This window comes from Tiliqua scincoides, chromosome 2, assembly GCF_035046505.1.
Source record: "Tiliqua scincoides isolate rTilSci1 chromosome 2, rTilSci1.hap2, whole genome shotgun sequence".
NCBI classification, from domain to species: Eukaryota; Metazoa; Chordata; class Lepidosauria; order Squamata; family Scincidae; genus Tiliqua; species Tiliqua scincoides.
This window is the reverse complement of record NC_089822.1, coordinates 114,932,875-114,951,588: the sequence shown is the minus strand read 5'-3', so window position 1 is coordinate 114,951,588 and position 18,714 is coordinate 114,932,875. Positions and strand designations below refer to the sequence as shown.

The following is an 18,714-nucleotide window of genomic DNA, read 5'->3' as shown; positions in this document are numbered from 1 at the left end:
AACTAGTGTGTCCTGAGTAAGTGAGCATAGCCAGTACATACCTAGCTATAAAGAGAGCCAAAGCCAAAGTTGCCAAACTTGGAGTGGGAGTAGGGAAAAAAGCAATTAAAAGAGGGAGGAGAAGGGGGAGAGCCCAGTTCAGTGTTAGCAAACTCCAGCAAAGCCAAACTTGCATGGGGGAAGGAGCAGGAGGCAGCCCAGATCAGTGTTAAGCGTCTGTAGGGATTCCCCCCCCCTGCCACTTCCAGGTCAATAAAGAGCCTGTGCTTCCTGAGAAACACCTTTAAGCAAGGCTGAGCGGGATTGCAAAGAAGGTAATGCCATTGCAAAGAAGGCAATGCCAGGACTTTTCACAGCTGAAGTCCCCAAGGGGAAGCATCCACTGCAGGTGCTGGAGAGGGAGGCAACAATAGTAGCCACGCTGTCCTGGGAGTAAGCCCCATTTACTATAATGAGGCTTACTTCTGAATAGATATATCTAGGATTGGGCTCTTAGGCTGCAATCCTAGCCACAGTCCTGGGAATAAGCCCCATTGATATAATGGGGCTTACTTCTGAGTAGACATGCATAGGACTGGGCTCTGAGACGCTCAGCTTGTGAATGCACTTCATCTCCCTGCTGCTCATCACCAGGCAAGCTTGGTTCCCTGCCCCTCCACCACCCAAGCACCAAGACTTGTCTCTGCTTCTGCTGCTCTGCTCGGTGGCACTTTAGGAGATTGCAGCTCTGCCTCTACTTTGGAGGAGAAGCCTCTATACTGGCGCTGAATTGGGGAGCTGCTAACAAGAAAGGCAGTCTGAAAAGTGCTAACACTTTTTTCTTTGGGGGGGGGGGCCCTTTGTTATTTTTTCTCCCAAGACCTCCTGAACCACCTAGCAGGGCCTCGCAGACCACCTGTGGTCCATGGACCATGGGTTGGGAACCCATATTCTAATAAGAATATTTGGTTACAGTGAACAGTGCTGGGGGGGGCAAGGAGGGTGATGGGGTAGGGGTGGGGGGTAGGGTCTCAAGAGGGGACAGGAGCAATGATGGGTCCCCATTCTCATACTTTATTGGGGGCAAGGCACAAAAAAGGCTGAAGATCACTGTGGGATTTGCATTGAATTACCATTAAAAAAAGATTCAGATGGTAGATACTCCATTGCACAGTACTCCCCCCATTAAGTCTTTTGCTGCACATAGCAATGGAAGGCATAGACTAGAGCTGGGTCAGCCTTGAAACTTACAGGGGTCTCAGCAGTGCTGCCATCTCCATTTTGATCTGAACAGGAACCTGTGCTCAGTGTCTCAGGATGACCAGATGTTATAAGCACAGAAGAGAACAAGACACCCCAAAATGTAGGACATCCAAGAAAAATATAAGACATGACAAAATAAAAGCTAAACACACCTTTGATTGTGTGGCTGATTTAGTGTGGTTAATTGATTTAGTGTGGTTAAACACTATATTACTTATTAAGTTTAAAATTAAATTACATATAATTTATGCAAGAAGGCTATGTGCTGCCTGCTCACAGCGAAAAGGTTAAGTTCCTTTTCAGGACACCAGGCTAAAAAAAGATGACATGTCCTGGAAACAGAGGACATTGGTGATCCTCTACAGCTTCTAGATGAGATAAAACCAGGTACTTTGACCTTTGGAGGAGGGGCATCTGTTCTCCTCTAGCTTGGTACCTTGCCTTTTCTGTTCTGCCTTGCCTTTTCTCCTACTACTTTTCAAAAATGGAGCATATGGTGCAGAAAGAATTGCTCTACCCTTCTTTCCAATTGCACTGAAAGGAAACATTAGAATAGCAAACTACTGCTCTATACCAGGGTTATCCAAACGTTTTGACAGAAGGGCCACATCTCTCTGACACTGTCAGGGGGGGGGGGAAAGAACATACATTTCAAATTTGAATAAATTTACATAAATGAATATATTAGAGATGGAAATTATATGAATGAATGAAGGTCTTGCACAAAGGTCTATAAAAGACCTTGCACAAAGCAAGGCTGACCTTTTCTTCGCTGCCACTGCTGTATCACAGACGTGAAACAGCAAACAGTGGAGGGAGCCCTCGTCCCACAGCTCATGTGAGAGGTTGAACAGTTGCTCTCACACTGAGAGCAGTTGCATCAGGCCAGCACAGGCTCCAGCAAATCTTCAAAAGGCCAGAGGCTCATTGGAGACTGGGGGCTCACTGTGGGCCGGATTGGGAGTCCCTGAGGGTCACAAGTGGCTCCTGGGCTGGGGTTTGGGCAGCCCTGCTCTACCCTAACAGCCCAATCCCATCCAACTTTCCAGTGCCGGTGCAGCTGTGCTAATGGAGCATGCACTGCATCCTGTTCCTTTACCCTGAGGCTGTACTGCAGCTGCACCAGTGCTGGAAAGTTGGATAGAATTGGTCCCTCAGTCTATACTGTAATGTGCACATGGAGGTAGGGCTACTTACCTAACCTGGTAAGATAGCACAAAATGTTCAGAGATCTGACCAGTTTACAATCTAATGGAGAGGAAAGTTATCAGTTCAGCTAAAAATGCCTATACAGTATCACTGGCAAACTACAAGAACTTAAAGGTCCCCTGGGAGGTCCCCTGGCACCTCCCCACCAAGCTGGCCCCACTCAATATAGACATGCATGCACAAGCAAACTGAACTCATGCAATTACATACATTATGCACTTGCATCCTGCTCCCTCCCCTACCTGCCAGAGCAACTTTAAAAATCATGTGTGGCAACAGTAATTTGGCCTTCAATCTGAAAAAAAGTTCTTCCAGAAGATGGGGGAAGGGCCAAGATGTGTACACAGACACTTATTAACTACATGGGACTGGTTTGGCAGGGAGAAGATATTGTCTAAAGCAGACCAGCATTGCTAAAGGAGGAGAGAGAAAGTGCTAAAGGAGGAGAAAGTAACCAGAAACCCAAGGAAATTGAGTGTTGGAGTCAAGGAGAAAGAGAGAGTTGGTAGAAGCTTGAGGAATGTCTTGTGCAGCTAAGAAAGAGAACTTGACTCTGAAGGAAACATCTGGAGAAGGAGTGTGTGTATGTATCTCAGTATGTTGTAAGACCCTTTATGGGTGTAAGATAAGCCTGCGTATGCAAACCAGCTTCTGAAGAGAAATCAAAGGAAAAGAAAGGTGGTATACAGAAATAATCAGGTTCAGAGGCTAGTCTTGGATAGGGCAAGCATGTCAGTTATAGCCTCCATTCTACTCCTTCACCTGACAAAGCCAAGGGACCTAAGAGGGCCAGAAAAGAAGGGGATGGAAACACTGAATTTCACATACTGACTTGCACTAATCAGCCAGTTTCCTGGGCACACACTTCCTGTTTATTTAAAAACTTGGAGATTCTTCCCAGTGTTACCCAGGTAACTGATACAAAAGCAACACCTCTGTGTGACTACTTTGCTAAAAAATAAAACACTGATTTTGAAACTTTATAAAGTATTTAGGAGCATTGTAAGATTTTGCAGCTTGTTCCCTAGCCACTCCCTAAACATAAGATGGGATGGGTGAGATGGCAGAAAATGTATAACTTGGAAATTCCTGGAGGCTCTGTTTAAGCAACCAAGAGTGCTTTCAGTGGTCACCTGGTAGATTGATGCCTTTTCAGTCCAATCTACCTCACACGTTTTGTGGTAAGGATAAGATAGGGGGCAGGGGAGACATCATGCCGCACTCTTTGGAGGAGGAGTTGGATACAAATGGCTGGACTGCCCCTTTTCAAGATGTACATAAATACTCGTAGTCAATCTCAGAGAAGTCAAGGGTAGGTTTTGAATGATGAAATTTTCTAAGAGCCTCAGGTAACTTGGGAGGGTAAAACTTAGGGGTGTGTAAAATTCTTTGAAAATGACTTGCCAGGAATTGTTCTGAGGCAGCAGCAAAAAGCCACAAAGGAAAAATTTTATATCTTCTCCAAATAGGATGGGAGATGAAGGTCTTATGGGAGTTGTAGGCTTTGTGAGTAGTGTTGTACTTCCATAGCAGCAGCCCTCATACAGCCTATAATTCCCATAAGCATCTTCACTTCTCTTCCTCTTTGGAGAAGCTAAAATGGATACTCTTTTGTTTGCATTGTGTTGCTGCCTCAGAATAATTATTGGTACATAAAATTGCTCCTTTTCTCATCTTCCCCCTACATTCTGCTTCTCTTAAAAGCTTTATTTACTGTATTGACCCATGTCTAAAAAATTTAATAGGACTTATTCCCAGGTAAGTGTGGATATGACTGCAGCCTAAATCAGTGTTTCTCAAACTGTGGGTTGGGACCCACTAAATGGGTCGCAAGTCAATTTCAGGTGGGTCCCCATTCATTTCAATATTTTATTTTTAATATATTAGACTTGATGCTACCATGGGATGTGACTGCATTTGGGGAAATGTTACAGATCTGTACTTTTAACAAACTACTATGTGAATTCTTTTAACAATGATAGTAAATGGGACTTACTCCTGGGTAAATGTGAGTAGGATTGCAGCCTAGGCTTGTTAAAAATTTTCCTGCTTGATGATGTCACTTCTGGTCATGACATCACTTCTGGTGGGTCCTGACACATTCTCATTCTAAAAAGTGGGTCCCGGTGCTAAATGTGTGAGAACCACTGGCCTAAATCATTTGATAGTCCAATCCTATTGGCCATATACACTGGTGGAACGCATGTTCCACCGATGTAAACAGCTTTATGGTTGTCACAAACGCAACAGCACCAGTGCAAGCAGCCAGGTCCGTGCTATGGCAGATGCCGGATGCCCACCGGAGCAGGCAAGGCAGTGAAGCGATTGGGAGGGAGGCAAGAAGGGGGTGGATTGAATGGGGAGGAGATGTGGTGAGGAAGAGTTTGGGTGAGGAGGAGGATGAATCGGGCCCAGGTAGGGTGAGGGTTCAGCAGTAGTGGTGCTTGCCAAATCCTAACTCCCTTTCCAGGTCTGATGTGCCTTCATGGGTCAATGCGAACTTGGAGTTGAACTCCAAGTTCACTCATGGCAACTGCTGGAGCTTACCCTGGGGCAAGGGAACAAATGTTCCCTTATCCTGAGGAAGCCTCAACATACCAAAACACCCCTGCGGGATACAGTGGAAGCCATGCTGACACCACTGCATAGCTGCACAAGGATTTCGTTAGGAGTGGGCTGTCTGTGTCAAACTCCTACCCTTCACAAAAAAAAAAAACTGCTTTCAAATGTTTTCTGCAGTGGTCAGCATAGTAGCACTTTCAAAAAAACCACATCCCATCTTTCACATCGTGCAGACCTTTGGATGATGTCTGAATTTATCAATCTTCCTTTCTCTTCTGGGAAATTCCAGTATGGTACAAGGTGACAGGCTTTCATACCATCTCTGCATTGAGAACCCTTCCATCCTTTCTGGATAAAACCAAACACAGAAAAACCACAGGGCAGGTAAGCATCAGAGATATTTGGATACAGTCACTGGGACTTCACTGTCTTGCCACAGCTGTACTCATTATACTCGAACTATGGCCTTGCTTGTCACCATGCTACCAGCTAATTTGAGGCAAACATGTACGAAGGCGTTGAAATAAAATGAATAATGGGAATCAGTTGTCATCTTATTATAGCAGCATATATATAACAGTGATGTGCAGTCAGGGGAGGCAGAGCCTCATCAGACCCAACAAGAACAGTACTGTACCTTGCTTTTCCATGCTGTTCCTTTCTTCTCCAGAACATTGAGTTAAATAGCACATACATGTGAAAATGCCCAGAAAAGCAGCTAAAAGCCAATTCGCTACAATCATGGCTGATTTCCAGTGAAAAAGAGGTAGGATACCTGCATCAGCAATCACTGGGGATGCCACAGTGAACTTCCTCCACTGGTTGGGCTGCAATCATGGCTGACTTCCAATTAAAAGAGAGAAGGGCATGGGCTTTAAATTAAAAACAGGCAGGAGTTTCCTCCTTTTTGTTCTTAAGAAAGCCATGAAAACACCAGGGAGCTTGCAAAAAGGGACCAGGCTTTCTAAAGCACCAGGGGAGGCAGCTATTGAGCTGCCTTGGGGGTGTGCTGCTGAGCTCTCTCTGAGTGGGGAAAGAAGAGGTGAGTTTTTTAAAAATTTGTTTCTGGAGTATATGTTTCAAGGAACTTAAGAAGTAGGAAGGGGGAGTGAGTGAGTGCATGTATATTCATATGACTGTGCCTCCCCAGGCCTGGACCCATTTGCACATCAATAATATAAAATAGTAAGATGTTATTAGAGTTCCAACCCAACATGTCAGCTGGTAGTTTTAGAATCCTAGAATTAGAAGGGCCTAATAGGTCATCTAGTCCAACCCCCTGCCTTAGGCAGGAAATCCTCTTAGAGCACCTCCAACAGATGCTTGTTGAGCCTCTGCTTGAATATCTCTAGAGAGGGAGAACCACCACCTCTCAGCAATCTGTTCCACTGCTGAAACGCCCTGTCAGGAATTTTTTCCTGATGTCTAATCAAAATCTCTTCTCTTGCAGTTTGTACCCATTGGTTCTAGTTCTGCTTTCAGAGACAACTGAGAATAAATTATTCCCTTCTTCCATATGACAGCCCTTTAGTATCTAAAGAGAGCTATCATATCAGCCTTCTCTTCTCCAGGCTGAACATGCCAAGTTCCCTCCATCTTTCCCTGTAGGACTTGTCCTCCAGCCCCCTGATCATCCTCGTAGCTCTCCTCTGAACCATCTCCAGTTTGGCTGCATCTTTCTTAAAGTGGGGTGCCCAGAATTGGACACAATACTCCAGGTGAGGTCTAACCAGTGCAGAGTAAAGCAGAACCACAACTTCTCGTGACTTGGAAGTTATGGTTCTGTTAATGGAGGCTAAAATTGCATTTGCCTTCTTTGCAGCTGCATCATACTGCTGATTCATGTTCATCCTGTGATCCACTGCAACTCCAAGATCCACCTCACATGTAGTGCTGCCAAGCCATGTATCTCCCATTTTATACCTGCAATCTTTGGTTGTTTGTGTGGTTGTGTCCAGTGTTTTGTACCATTTGATTGGGACTTCTGCAAAGCGACTAAAAAAATTGTGTTAATAAGTAAGCTAGCATGCGCTTGCCTTTCTCTAGCTGAAAACCTGTCCATTCTGCCCAGCTCAAATATCTACGCAAAGTTCGCATCAGTTAAAATGGCCCCACTTGACAAGATGGTCACCATCCCCATCAACTCAGAACTAAAAGACATTCTCTTCCACAACAGAGAAAAAAATATTATATTTTAATGGCAGGGCAGAACATTTCTACCTTGGTAATGAAAGGCTCAAACAATCTGTAACATTTACATAGGTTTATAATTCAGTTCTAGCACAAATACAGTACTTACCAACATGAGATGCAAGTAGATTACTGTGTCGAATGCATGCTGAGTGCTAAGCCTGGGAGTGAACCTCTTTGTTTTTAACATAAAAATATAATTTGTTTCTTTTAAATAACTTTACATATAAAAACAGTTGCCACTGTCTGTCTTTGTTGTCAAAAGAGGGGGAAAAAATAAAGTTTCTCATTTTTTAAAAAACCCCCCAAAAAGATAGAGACACCCATAAAGAAAGGACTGTTTTCTTGTAAATTTATAAGGCAAACTTTTTATATAATAAATAGGATACAAGGGTAGGGAGGGGGGTTGGTGGATTTCTTTTAAACATATACATGTACATTCAGACGGATTTTGTTATTTTCATACTGAAATACAAATTTTCCTTTAATAAATTTCTTTTTTTTTCTTTTTTTAAATATAGTCAGTGCTTTCAGTCTTTTATTTATTTATTTATTTATTTGGCTGTACACAAAACCTACAAAAAGAGCAATCAATTTAAAGTTTTATTAAACAATCTACTCAGAGTTCTTAAAAGTAATTGTCCCAAAAACGCATCAACCAAATGCAAGGTGCAATCAGAAAGACTGGGGGTGACTGGGGTGTCTATAAAGACAGGTATGAACAATGAAACAAAACTTTTAAAAATTGATTTCCAGAATTTGCTACAATCCTTGCTTCTATCCAATCCCAATATAAAATTTGGAGGATTCTTGATAAATTTTTATTTCTATAAATTTCTGTGGCTGAAGCAAACATTCCCATCAATATGGATTAGTAGCAACCTCCTGGCATTCAGAAACAAAATTAATGGGCTGTTTTTTGTGTGTGTGGGGGGTGCAGACAGCCTCTTTCATGGGATGCTCATTCAACTCTGAATCACACGTCATAGCATAACATTTCATAGAATTCCTTTTAATTGCCCTGATGGTGCTAGTTCCTTCTAGTTGTTGTTCCACAACCAAATGAGTATCTACCTGAAGAAATCTAATCATCTCACTTGCCTGTAACAACATGTGCTAGTGGTGGATGGTTAGAAATAGAAGCAGTACAAAATACCCTGAAAATGCCTGTTAAAAACATTCCATCGATCACATCCCCAGTTAACCTCCCTTTTGTCTTTGCTGCAGACAGACAAGACAAAAAATAAAAAACAAAGAGCAGACACTTTTCCCTCCCTTTTAAAATATGTACAAATGTTTGAAACAGACCCCAAAATCTGAAGCGTTTGTGCCTGGAACAATTACTTTACAGAAATGTTCACAATACGTACTTGTGGACCATCAAAAACACACACAGAAGGTTTTCACCGACATTCCTTTTTTCAGGGGATGGGGGGTGATAAAACCCTACGCACAATGAGAGTCTCAAACACCACAGTTTTTTTTTTTTTTTCAGAAAAAAGACTAGTAGAAAGGGAAAAGAAAACAAAAAACACGTCCTCCCCCCAAATCTGTGTCTCTGGAATTAAAAAGAGAAAAAACAAAAAAGAAAGACTTGAAAAAGTCAGGAAGAGAAAGGAACACCACTGGCTAGAAAGAGAGAGAGAGAAAGAGAGTTGGCTACGTGAGGATCAAGAGCTGTACAAGGTAGCAAGCACTCAGCATACATTTAATAACAGTCCTTGTAGTATTTGGTCATATGGTGATCACTACTGAGTTCTGAAGCAGAAGGAAGTTGGTTTGTTGTTAGCAGTATGTTGTCAGATGGAAGCAGGGTAAAGGGAGTGTCCCCATCCCTCTCCCAGGTACAAGAAAGGAAAGAGGGAGTTTGCCAAGGTTTTTTCTTCTATTTTATTTTTTTTGCGCTCAAAGGAAAACCAAGATGATAAAAATTTCCAACTCTCCCAATTATCCCTCATGCAGATACACACAACTGCAACAAGTGCTTCCCATCTGCACAGCTCAGAAAAGAAATGCCAGGCCCATGATTGGAAGAGAACCTGGTGCAAGTTGGCCTACAAACTGGGAAAAACTCTCTCCTCACTCCAAACAGGAAGAATATATAGTTGCACTTGCATCTCTACAGAAGTGTAATTTGCACTTGGTCTAGTGATCTTTGCTTTAGGAAGAACGGCAAATTTAAGCTGCTACCTCCCGAGCATATATTGCTGATTTTGGTGACTTGCAGACAAGCTGGTAGAGAGCATCTGTCATACACAGTCTTCTTCCTAATGGTCCCTTACAGGATGTAGCGAGGACTGGCTAGTGAAGTGTTGGCAAGCTGATCCCAAGTTCTACTTTCCCTGTCAACTGTATCAATGTTTGATCAGATGAATGTTAGCAGGGCTCTGACACCACAGATATGTCCAGCAGTTGGAAATGTTATATTGTCTAACACCACCCTCCCCCCCCCCCAGATAAAACACTCATGCAAGCACAGGCAGCACTGCAAGTGGGGATGAACAAATGCCTGTATGAAGAATTGCCTGCCTAACCTGTCTGAATTAAAAACATAGGTTTTGAAACACATAATCGTTACTGTTCAGGAAGATTGTAACAGCCAAAACAAAGCTCAACCATCACCATCCCTGCAAATCTACCTTGCCTTTTTTTGCCTCTACTGTCCCCCTTTCCTCCCTGAAGCTGCCTCTGCATGCAAGAGGAGAAAAACGGCCCATAAAAGTGCAACATCAAAAGACAAAAGGTGCAGTGTCATAGAAATTTGGGCTTGTGCTAAACTGGGGAAAATAGGGCAGTTTTCAGTTGGTTGCTTCCTACAACCACTCCTGTTGTGGAGTGTTGCCAATTTATGCCAGCTGGGATACAAGGCACACAATTAAAAGGGGCTGTAGGACACAGATTAGCTCTTAAAATCAAGGAGGTGGACTGAAGAAGAGGCAGTTCTTGCGGTGAAGAGAATTTCTGAAAAAATATGTGTTCTAGAGGAAGAGCATCAGGCAGCTGAGTTCAGATCCTAAAGTAGTTTTCAAAGGGTCACACTACCAGTAAATAGTTCTGCTACAGAAGTGGCCATAAATGCCCATTAAATCATGCTAATTATATTTTAATCTCAAGTCCAGTTTGACATGGGAGGTTTCTATGGAACCCAGTCTGAGTCTGGACTGGGAAAAAAACCCTCCATGTTACTCCTTTGTATCATCCCACCTCTTTTTATTCATCCCAAAACAAACAAGTCCCATCCCCCCTGCCCAGCAGACTGAGTGCAAAAAAACAAAATCAAATTATTGGCTGGACTCAACTACCTCATTCATTTTTCCCCTCATCAAGACAAAGGAAATCCCCTTTCAAAAATGTAGAACAGTCAGAGCTGAAGAGGCAATTCAGCTCCATTATGGAGGAAAAAAAAATTACTAGACAGGCAAGTTTCATGGGCCGGTTTTATTTCCCCTTGTCCTATGATATCAGAGACCAGGAATAATGGCCAAGAAGCAACATAGTAATTTCTCAACAGACCATATCATTCCTTGCTTGTTAATCTATTTTTTTTGTTTGGTAGTGGTGCAACAAGCAGGAAAAAAAAAGCAGCCCCTCATAATGCAATATACAGATATATAAAATTAGACCATTTTTTCTGTGTCTACTTGGTGCCTTAAAAAACACACACACGCGCACACACACAGAAATTAAACCCCCAAACAAAAAAGTTAGACCTAACGTTAAACTCTACACATTATTGTATAATAATTGAAACCGACGAGAAGTTTATTTTCACTTGACACAGAAACATTGGGTGGTTCACAATGCTAATAAGGTAGAAACCTCTTGCAGTCTCTCAAAATACCAGGCACAGTCTGCATTAGTCTCTGAGGCCAGGCTGGGTGGGCAGAGCTGGGCACAAGGAATTCACTTCTGAAACACAACTCTGTATCCCAGTAGAAAGGGGAACCGAAACTGCCAAGCTACAACTGGAGCAATTTGCCCTGGAGAAGCAGCCAGCTCCAACAGCATAATTACATCAGTAAAGGATGGTGGGGAGAGGCCCAATTTTATGACACACCCCATTATCAACCCCTTCATTTCACATAAATTCCTTCTCTTTGAGCTGAAGGAGACATCTGGCAAAAGACCTTGTTTGAGGAACAGTTGTAGAGTGGGGAGGGTGCCATTTGCAGCCAAGACATAAGGGAGAAAAAGGGGTTATGGCAAGAGAGAAGAGGCAGGCAGGAAAGGTTAGAATTAGTTGCCATCACTTCTCTATGAAAACAGTGTCCTTTCTCTACTGCTTTGTAGCAGTTTGGCAGTAACCTGAGTCTGCCAAACATCTAATTTGGTCCTATGTTACTAACAAAAATCTATTCCTCTTTAATGTTGAGCCCTACATCAGGCCAAGGAGGAAATAAGTGACATGAAAGTACCTTCCTTTTGTTTGTCTGAAAGATAAAGACTGGGATAATACCCCATCATTTTGCAAACTCTTTAAACCCAGACAAGGATAGCTTAGAATAAGCAGTTGTATGTGAAGATGTTTTAGAGCAGTACTTGATCCTAGGCGCATTTTGAATCTAAAGACAAGCATTTAGGTAATCCAAATAACAGCTGCTAACAGAGATCCATATGGATTCCCTAACTGCTTACATAGGGAGCTTACCCACTTTCCCTCAGGTTGCCCGAGATGCACTGCTAAAACTTTGTAGGTTAAGATGGGCTTGCGGTTCTGTTCTGCAACCATGTTTTCTACCTAACAAGGAGGGAAACACTTTTCTCAGTTAGTTTTAAAGTGCATCATCCTATCCAAAGTGGAAAAATAACTAACACATGAAAGGGAAGGCTTTCAATCAATATGGCAAGGAGTTATCTAAACAAAGCATCTTATTTTTCCAACATCAAGAGGCAGCTCTATTAGGAAGGGAAGATGGCAAAGGACACCTGTGCATTTTGAAGCTCGGTGATAGGGAAAACATTGGTGTACCATTAGAGGTAAAGCCATGTGATAGCAAAAACTGCATTTTCTAATTGTACCAAATAGCTCAGAAAGCCCAAAGAGCCACCTACAAGGCCAGATGTTGCCCACACTGGCTTCCCATTACAGGCTGCTGAAGGTTTGTCCAAGGGTATGACAAGCTGGTATGCCATCTGAAAGAACATAATGCAGTGAACATTTCCTACAAAATCAGATCCCCATTTTGTAGCTTAAAGATTAAATTGTTCTTAATCCTAGAAAGATATTGGAATGCAATAATGCACTGTACTTGGGAAGGTTTCAAAAAGGGTACACAAATGTGATGGCAAGAGATCCACTTGTGATCATGGAAGACCTGCATTTAAACAATGTGGGGTGTGGGTGTAATGCCCAAGTTTTAGAAAAAAAGTGATGTGTAAGTGAGGGAAACTAAAGCCTTCCCATACCTGCTTAGAGCCACCTCCCCAAGCATGCTTCTTGGAGTCAATCTGACTGACAGTATCCAGAGCTCAGCTCTGCTGAAAAGAAAAGTACTGAGTGTTGGCGAGGCAGAGTGTAGAGAGTTTCACATCCCACCTCATCCCACTTCTCAACCCCATTTTTATATGATTGTTTTTAATCTGGGTATGCTCCACACAGGTTTGCTTTCACTACATCAAGCCAACAGAGAAGGCCAGTTGAGATAGGAAGGATTGCTATTTTTAAGGTTAACTATGTGACCTTTTTAAGCACATAGTTAATAACATTTTTTCTTAACAGAGTAGGAGCTAACCTGGGGACCCTGTGGACTGGGAAGTGCAGGGGAGGAGGCTTTAACTCTTTGCCCTTGATATGGTCCCAGTCCAGATCAGGTCACCCTATGTTTATCTGGAAGTGAAATTGCCACTGACACTAATGGGAGGTTCTCTTCCAAGACAAAATAGCAGCCACAGAAGGAAACAGATCTGGACCAGGACCCTCAAGGGACAAAAGGTTAAAGACTCCCTTCCCCTATGCCACAGCTGTGATCCACTTCTATTTAATTAAGAAGAAAAAAACACATTGCCATTAAGCATCTTCTAAACAAAACAAGAAGCTTGTCGTTTTTTCCACTGTTCCTTCTGCTCCAATGTTACCACCGGATTTTGCGTTCTCTTTCAGGTGAGCAGCAGGCAAGCGACAGCTTCACCCAAAACATTTTTCTGTGGAAAATTTCATAATATAAAAATGTTACAGCTGTGATTACACATTGTGAATGGCAGTGCACTGCAGATTCCAACTACATTTAACTGCAGCTAGAAATAATACACAGACCATTTTCATACATGGACTGTGAACATGTTTGGTGTAAGAAAGATATCGCACAAGCAGTGGCCCAGGAGTAGAATAAACGTCCACGGTTTTGATCTGCTCCCAGTTTATTAAAGCCCTCATATAACTCAAGCAAGTTAATACGGGTGGGGGAAAGGGGAGTGTTCTCCATGCAAAATGGAAGTCTGAACACTGAAAAGAAAGGGGGACACAAATTTATCCTGGATTTGTCAGAGGCAGAGGCTGCAGACTAAAGATCTCCCAATGTAACCTGAGACCAAAAGAACTCTATTTTACCCATACTGGGTTTTCCATAGCCTGAATACTGATTAACTCTGCTCTCTCCACACCCAGATAGTCGTGCCTTTTTTTAACATAAGGGAAAAGCCCTTTGATGAAGAGGAGTTTGCTTGTTTTTTACGTTACCACAGCGGTCATTTCCTCCCCCCACTTCTTTTCTGCTTCTTAAAATGTTATGTCATACTTCCAATTTTAAAGACAGCCATTTCCATCAAATCAAGGACAAGCAGGTTTTCCAACAGGTTTCATGGGGGGGGGGGGAATTCTAGCATCAGCCACTAGCAGCAGACTCCAGACTACTCTAATGCAGTCTAATAGGAGACATTGGTTTTACTCTTGATAGAAATTGCAAGTCATCCCAAAACCTTACTGCAAATCACTGAGCAACTCAATACACTTGGGACAGAATGGAAATTAAAAAAAACTTGGTCCTGGTTGCAAAATAGGAAGCCCAGGGAAAAGGGAGTCCTACAAGCTTCTGCAATCAAGGCAAAACCGATTCTCACAAATCCTCCACTTGTGACATTGGAGTCTATGACAATCAGTGCATTACCCCATATCTACACTTAATAACTGCAAGTAAACATTTCCTTCCATGTGTATCAGCAGTGAAAGGACATTTTGCTCCAATAATCAGCTGACAGGCAGAAGAAAAAAAATAATTTTGGTGTAGAAACAACTAACACATAAAGCCTTCTGAGAGGTGACATAGATCACTCTGGCAATTTTTTCCACCCCAACTTTAAAGTGGCTTCAGAATGGCAGTGCCAAGGGAAGGTGTATTGCCCTTCACACAATCACTGTTTTCCCAATCTGAAATCAACCCTGCATCCCAGTTAGTTGTTATTAGCATCACTGAGGGAAAAAGCACCTATATAGGCACCCATATTTTTCCCCCAACAGAGCTAATAAGTAGTTGGGGTTAGGGTGAGGTTAGAATGAGGAAAGGATTTAAATATCCTGTCCCTAGCACACCGCTCTGCCCTGATAAAAATTAGAACTGCCTGAGCTTGTCTTAAAAGGTTAAAAAAACAACAACCACCATTAGGAGATTGATCTCCTAAGATGACAGATCTCCAGAATTGTCTGCCCTCCAAAGACTCAGAGCACAAGATGGGGCTCGTTTTAATCCTTGCACCTCATCACAAGGTGTGGAAGCTTTTTAAGAGCACTCTCTATACTCTGCCCAGATTTCTGATTTGGACCTGTGCTCCTCATCTTGTTCTTTGGGTACTTTGTCATTGCCCAGGATGGGGAGCACATATCCTATCTGTGCTACATATGCCACTAGAAACAATGAACAGGGGGGGGAATAGTGCTCCCCCTGCTCAATTCTGCAGTTTTTTGTAGAAAGGGGGAAAATGGAGACCAGTTTAAGACCAAGCCCCCTTCCCAGTATAAGCTACACTTCTGCTGGAGCCCTGCTTTCCTGGAGAATGGGTAGGTGTGCTCAACTGCCGTGGAAGAGCTTGGTTGCCAACCATACGAAAGTTCTTAGAAATGACAAATATTAGGCATCTCAGTTCAGCCATTGCCACATGCCAATCCTAACACAGAATTACAGGTAGTTTTACACACATTCAGCTCCCTTCCTGCCCCAGAAGGTGAAGAGGTGAGCCAGTATTCGGTCAAAGTGCCCCGCCCCACCCCCAATATACACAGGCACACTCCATACAGCTTTCATGCCACTGCCTCACAGCAAGTGGGCAAAGGCCTCCATTAGTGCAAACAGTTCCCTAAGCTAACATCATTGACAATAACTGGAAGAACTTCTCATTTTAACTCTTAGCATGGGACAAGCACACAAACACGCACACACGCTTCAGCGCACTCAGATTGCTTTAACGAAATCAAAGGACCCTCCTTTCAGAATACATGAGGAAGGAAAACATTCTTTCAAAGTTGCCCCTGTTTCCCCAGTGGTCAGTTAGCGGCAGTCCTTGGGGGACAGATCCTTCCTAATTGCTGGTCTGACTGGCAGATGGGAGATGTTGGTTCTCCCAACATTGCACAACAATCCCCCCTCTCTCTTTCTCTCTCTCACGTGTACACACACGCACACATCCTACTGAAAACTACAGAACTCCAATTAAGACTGGACAACTACATTACATCATGGCACTAGGGAAGTGGAGTGGAATACACACGCTGCCCCCCCCATCCCTACCCCCTCATCTGTCCACAGGGCCTCTGTTATATGGAGGACAAGCAGGATTGGGACAACAGGCCAGAGTTTGAAGTTGCCCCTCCCCTGCCAAACAGCTTGCCTTGTCAGTAGTATATGCAGCAAAGCTTGGCAGAAGGGGCCAGGGTGGGGAGGGGAAGAGGGTGCCCCCATTTTGTAGAAAAAGTGCAAAGTGGCTTCCAGCCCTCGGAGGCATGTCTCTGCACCCCACACTGTGCTTGTCTGTATTAAAAATGGGGGAGGGAGGGGAACAGAGGAAGAAGAGTTTTGGGGAAGCTGATTGGTTGAAAGCTGGGGCACTGTGGGGAAAGGGAAGTCCTACCCAGCAGCTGCCTGGAGTCTCATCTGGGTGTGTGGGGCGGGGAGTGCCTGTCCCTCTCTTTTGTTTCCTCTGGCGCTCATTTTGCTCACTCACCCCCTCAAAGTCAGCTGACCCGCTCTGACACAGGCGTCCTGGTGTCCACAGCCTCGTCCCTGTTTGTGGGCCGGGGCATGGCCGCGGAGGACGACACAGTGTCTTTGCGCTCATGTTTGTAGGGCACTGCCGTGCCACCAGGTTGAGTCTTAGGTGGCTCCTTGGGGCAGCCATCACTTTCTGGAGCCTTCTCCTCTTTACAGCTCTTGCTGCTCAAGTCCTGGGGTTCAGCTGAAAGACTCTTGCTGTCCTTGGGGCTTTCTGGGGACTGGGCTGGGGGGCTGCCCTGGGGGTCTGGAGGTGGCTGATAGGGAAGATGATGCTGATCCTTCTTGCCAGGGGAGGAGGAAGGGGCAGAGGTTGGCACTGTATTGCCACCTCGCCCCTTAGGGCTGCTTTCTTTGCTGCGGCGCCCGGGACTCTTGGCAGCCGTTCGCTGTCCTTTGGGGCTCCATTCCCCAGTGTTGGTTGGAGGTGGTGGGGTTGGCTTGACCACCTCTATGCTGACAGTCTCACGTGTCTTGCGCTTCTTGATGGGCAAGACAGTCTCCCGGACAGCCTGGACAACTGGCTCTTTGACTGCTTTCTTTTTGGCTTCAGTGACTGCTACTGCTGCTGCTCCACTACCTGGCTTACGTCCCCGCTTTTTGGGCACAGCCTGGGGGTCCGATTCAGATTTCCGCTTGCGCCCAGGACGCTTGATAACCATGACCTGGGCCGAGGTGGTGGCCCCTCCTGTGCCTTCTGCCTTTGCTCCTGGTGAAGAGGACTGCAAAGGCATCTTGACCAACAGCTTTCCTGAACTCTTCTCAATGACCCGCTTCACTTGTACACCTTCCGAGGAAGCTCCTCGAGGCCTGGTAGAGCCACTGCCCTTAGGCCGGCCCCGGCCCCTGCCTGTACTGGAAGTTTTAGGGGTTTTGGTTTTCTTGGGAGGCTTCTGTTCTCGCCGCGAAGGGCTCCCACGCCCAGTCACCGTGAAATCAAAATCATTAGGATCCAGAGAGGTGTCGCCTACCTTTTCAAAGTAGGCAATGAGCTCAACTTTGGAGCGGAAGGCCTTCCCCTGGGGGCTGCAGGTACAAGAACCAAAGGTATGGAAAGGGATAAAAAGAAAAAAAAAAAGAGGAGAGAGAGAAGAATTAATGGCATTCCACTACAGATTCCACATGTTAGATTAGAACACAGCTTGAAGGGCAAGGGACAAGAAATTTCTTAGTGGGCAACTTTGAACTTGCCGGGTTCTGGCCGAATAATCCCAGGTTGGCAGCATATTTGACTGGAGAGAGATGCACACAGAAACAAAAGCAGGTACAGGATGGAGGTTTCTGCAAGAGGAGCTTTGCTGCTCCCATACCTTCACTTCTCTGTAGACACATACAACTGGATCCACAGTGAAATTTGACTGAATCATGGAGTGGAGGGTGGGCTGTCCATTTTACTTTGGATTCCCCCCCCCCCCACTAGATGAAATAATTACCTGATTAAAAGTTTATTTGATGTTTTATTTTTAAGGGTAGTTTGTTTCTGCACTTTTAAAGCCCCTAGAAGAAAAGGAGAGATGAAACTTCCTAACAGATACGAGGGCCAGCCATTTTGCATTGTGTAAATAAAGCTTCTCTTCAGACATCACGTTCATGTTAGTTAAACATGGTGGTTGACTAAACTCCTAGGTTAGATCCCGCATCTGAACCATAATTACTCTTCCAGAGGAGGTCAAACAAAGATTTTATGAGGAAAGGATTACAAAAAGTTTTCCTAATGTTTTGAGGACAAGATAGGGGAAAATATGTTACCTCTTTTGAGCTGGAACTGTGACTGGAATTTTCCCTCTCAAAAGCACCTGAGTGTACAATTTGTTTTCACCAAGACAGAAAAGAAATTATGGAAAGTTTGTTACCAACTTATTACAGAAACTTGGAATTGGGTGAGAAGGAAAAAATGGGCAATATACCTAATCAGTTTATTATAGTTCCTAGAAATAAAAAGATATTGTTCCCAAAACTAGAAGGGAAGTGTTGAAGAGGTCGTAGTTTCAATAAGATACCCTGGGGATGAGGAATTACAACTGCCACCCAGCGGAATGAGACAACAGTAGTTCTACTAGGATGGGGGATCCAATGTGCAGTCCATGGGCCATATGCGGCCCGTGAGGCTTGTTCTGGCAGCCCTCAGATGGCATGCAGCCCCATTTCCCCCCCCCCCATCCTCTGGTGGCATGCAGTCCCCCATCACCAGCATGCCCACCTGGCTCAAGCAGATGAACGCATTGTGGAATGAATGCTTCACGCTTGTCAGCTGGAGTGGGGCGGGGCAAGCTGGCAGCTTTTCAGTCTCCCTGCCACACTGTTCTAGTTTCTC

The 18,714-nt window shown here is 44.2% G+C and overlaps 1 protein-coding gene across 1 annotated transcript in view; it reads right to left on the bottom strand.

Moving 5' to 3' along the window:
* Positions 1–7,192: 7,192 nt before the first annotated feature.
* MECP2 (methyl-CpG binding protein 2) overlaps positions 7,193–18,714 on the bottom strand; it is a 77,237-nt gene continuing 65,715 nt past the window's right edge. The window contains exon 3 of the mRNA XM_066614414.1: positions 7,193–17,426. Within this exon, the coding sequence (XP_066470511.1) occupies positions 16,364–17,426 (1,063 nt within the window). The 3' untranslated portion in view covers positions 7,193–16,363. The remainder of the gene's footprint in view (positions 17,427–18,714) is intronic.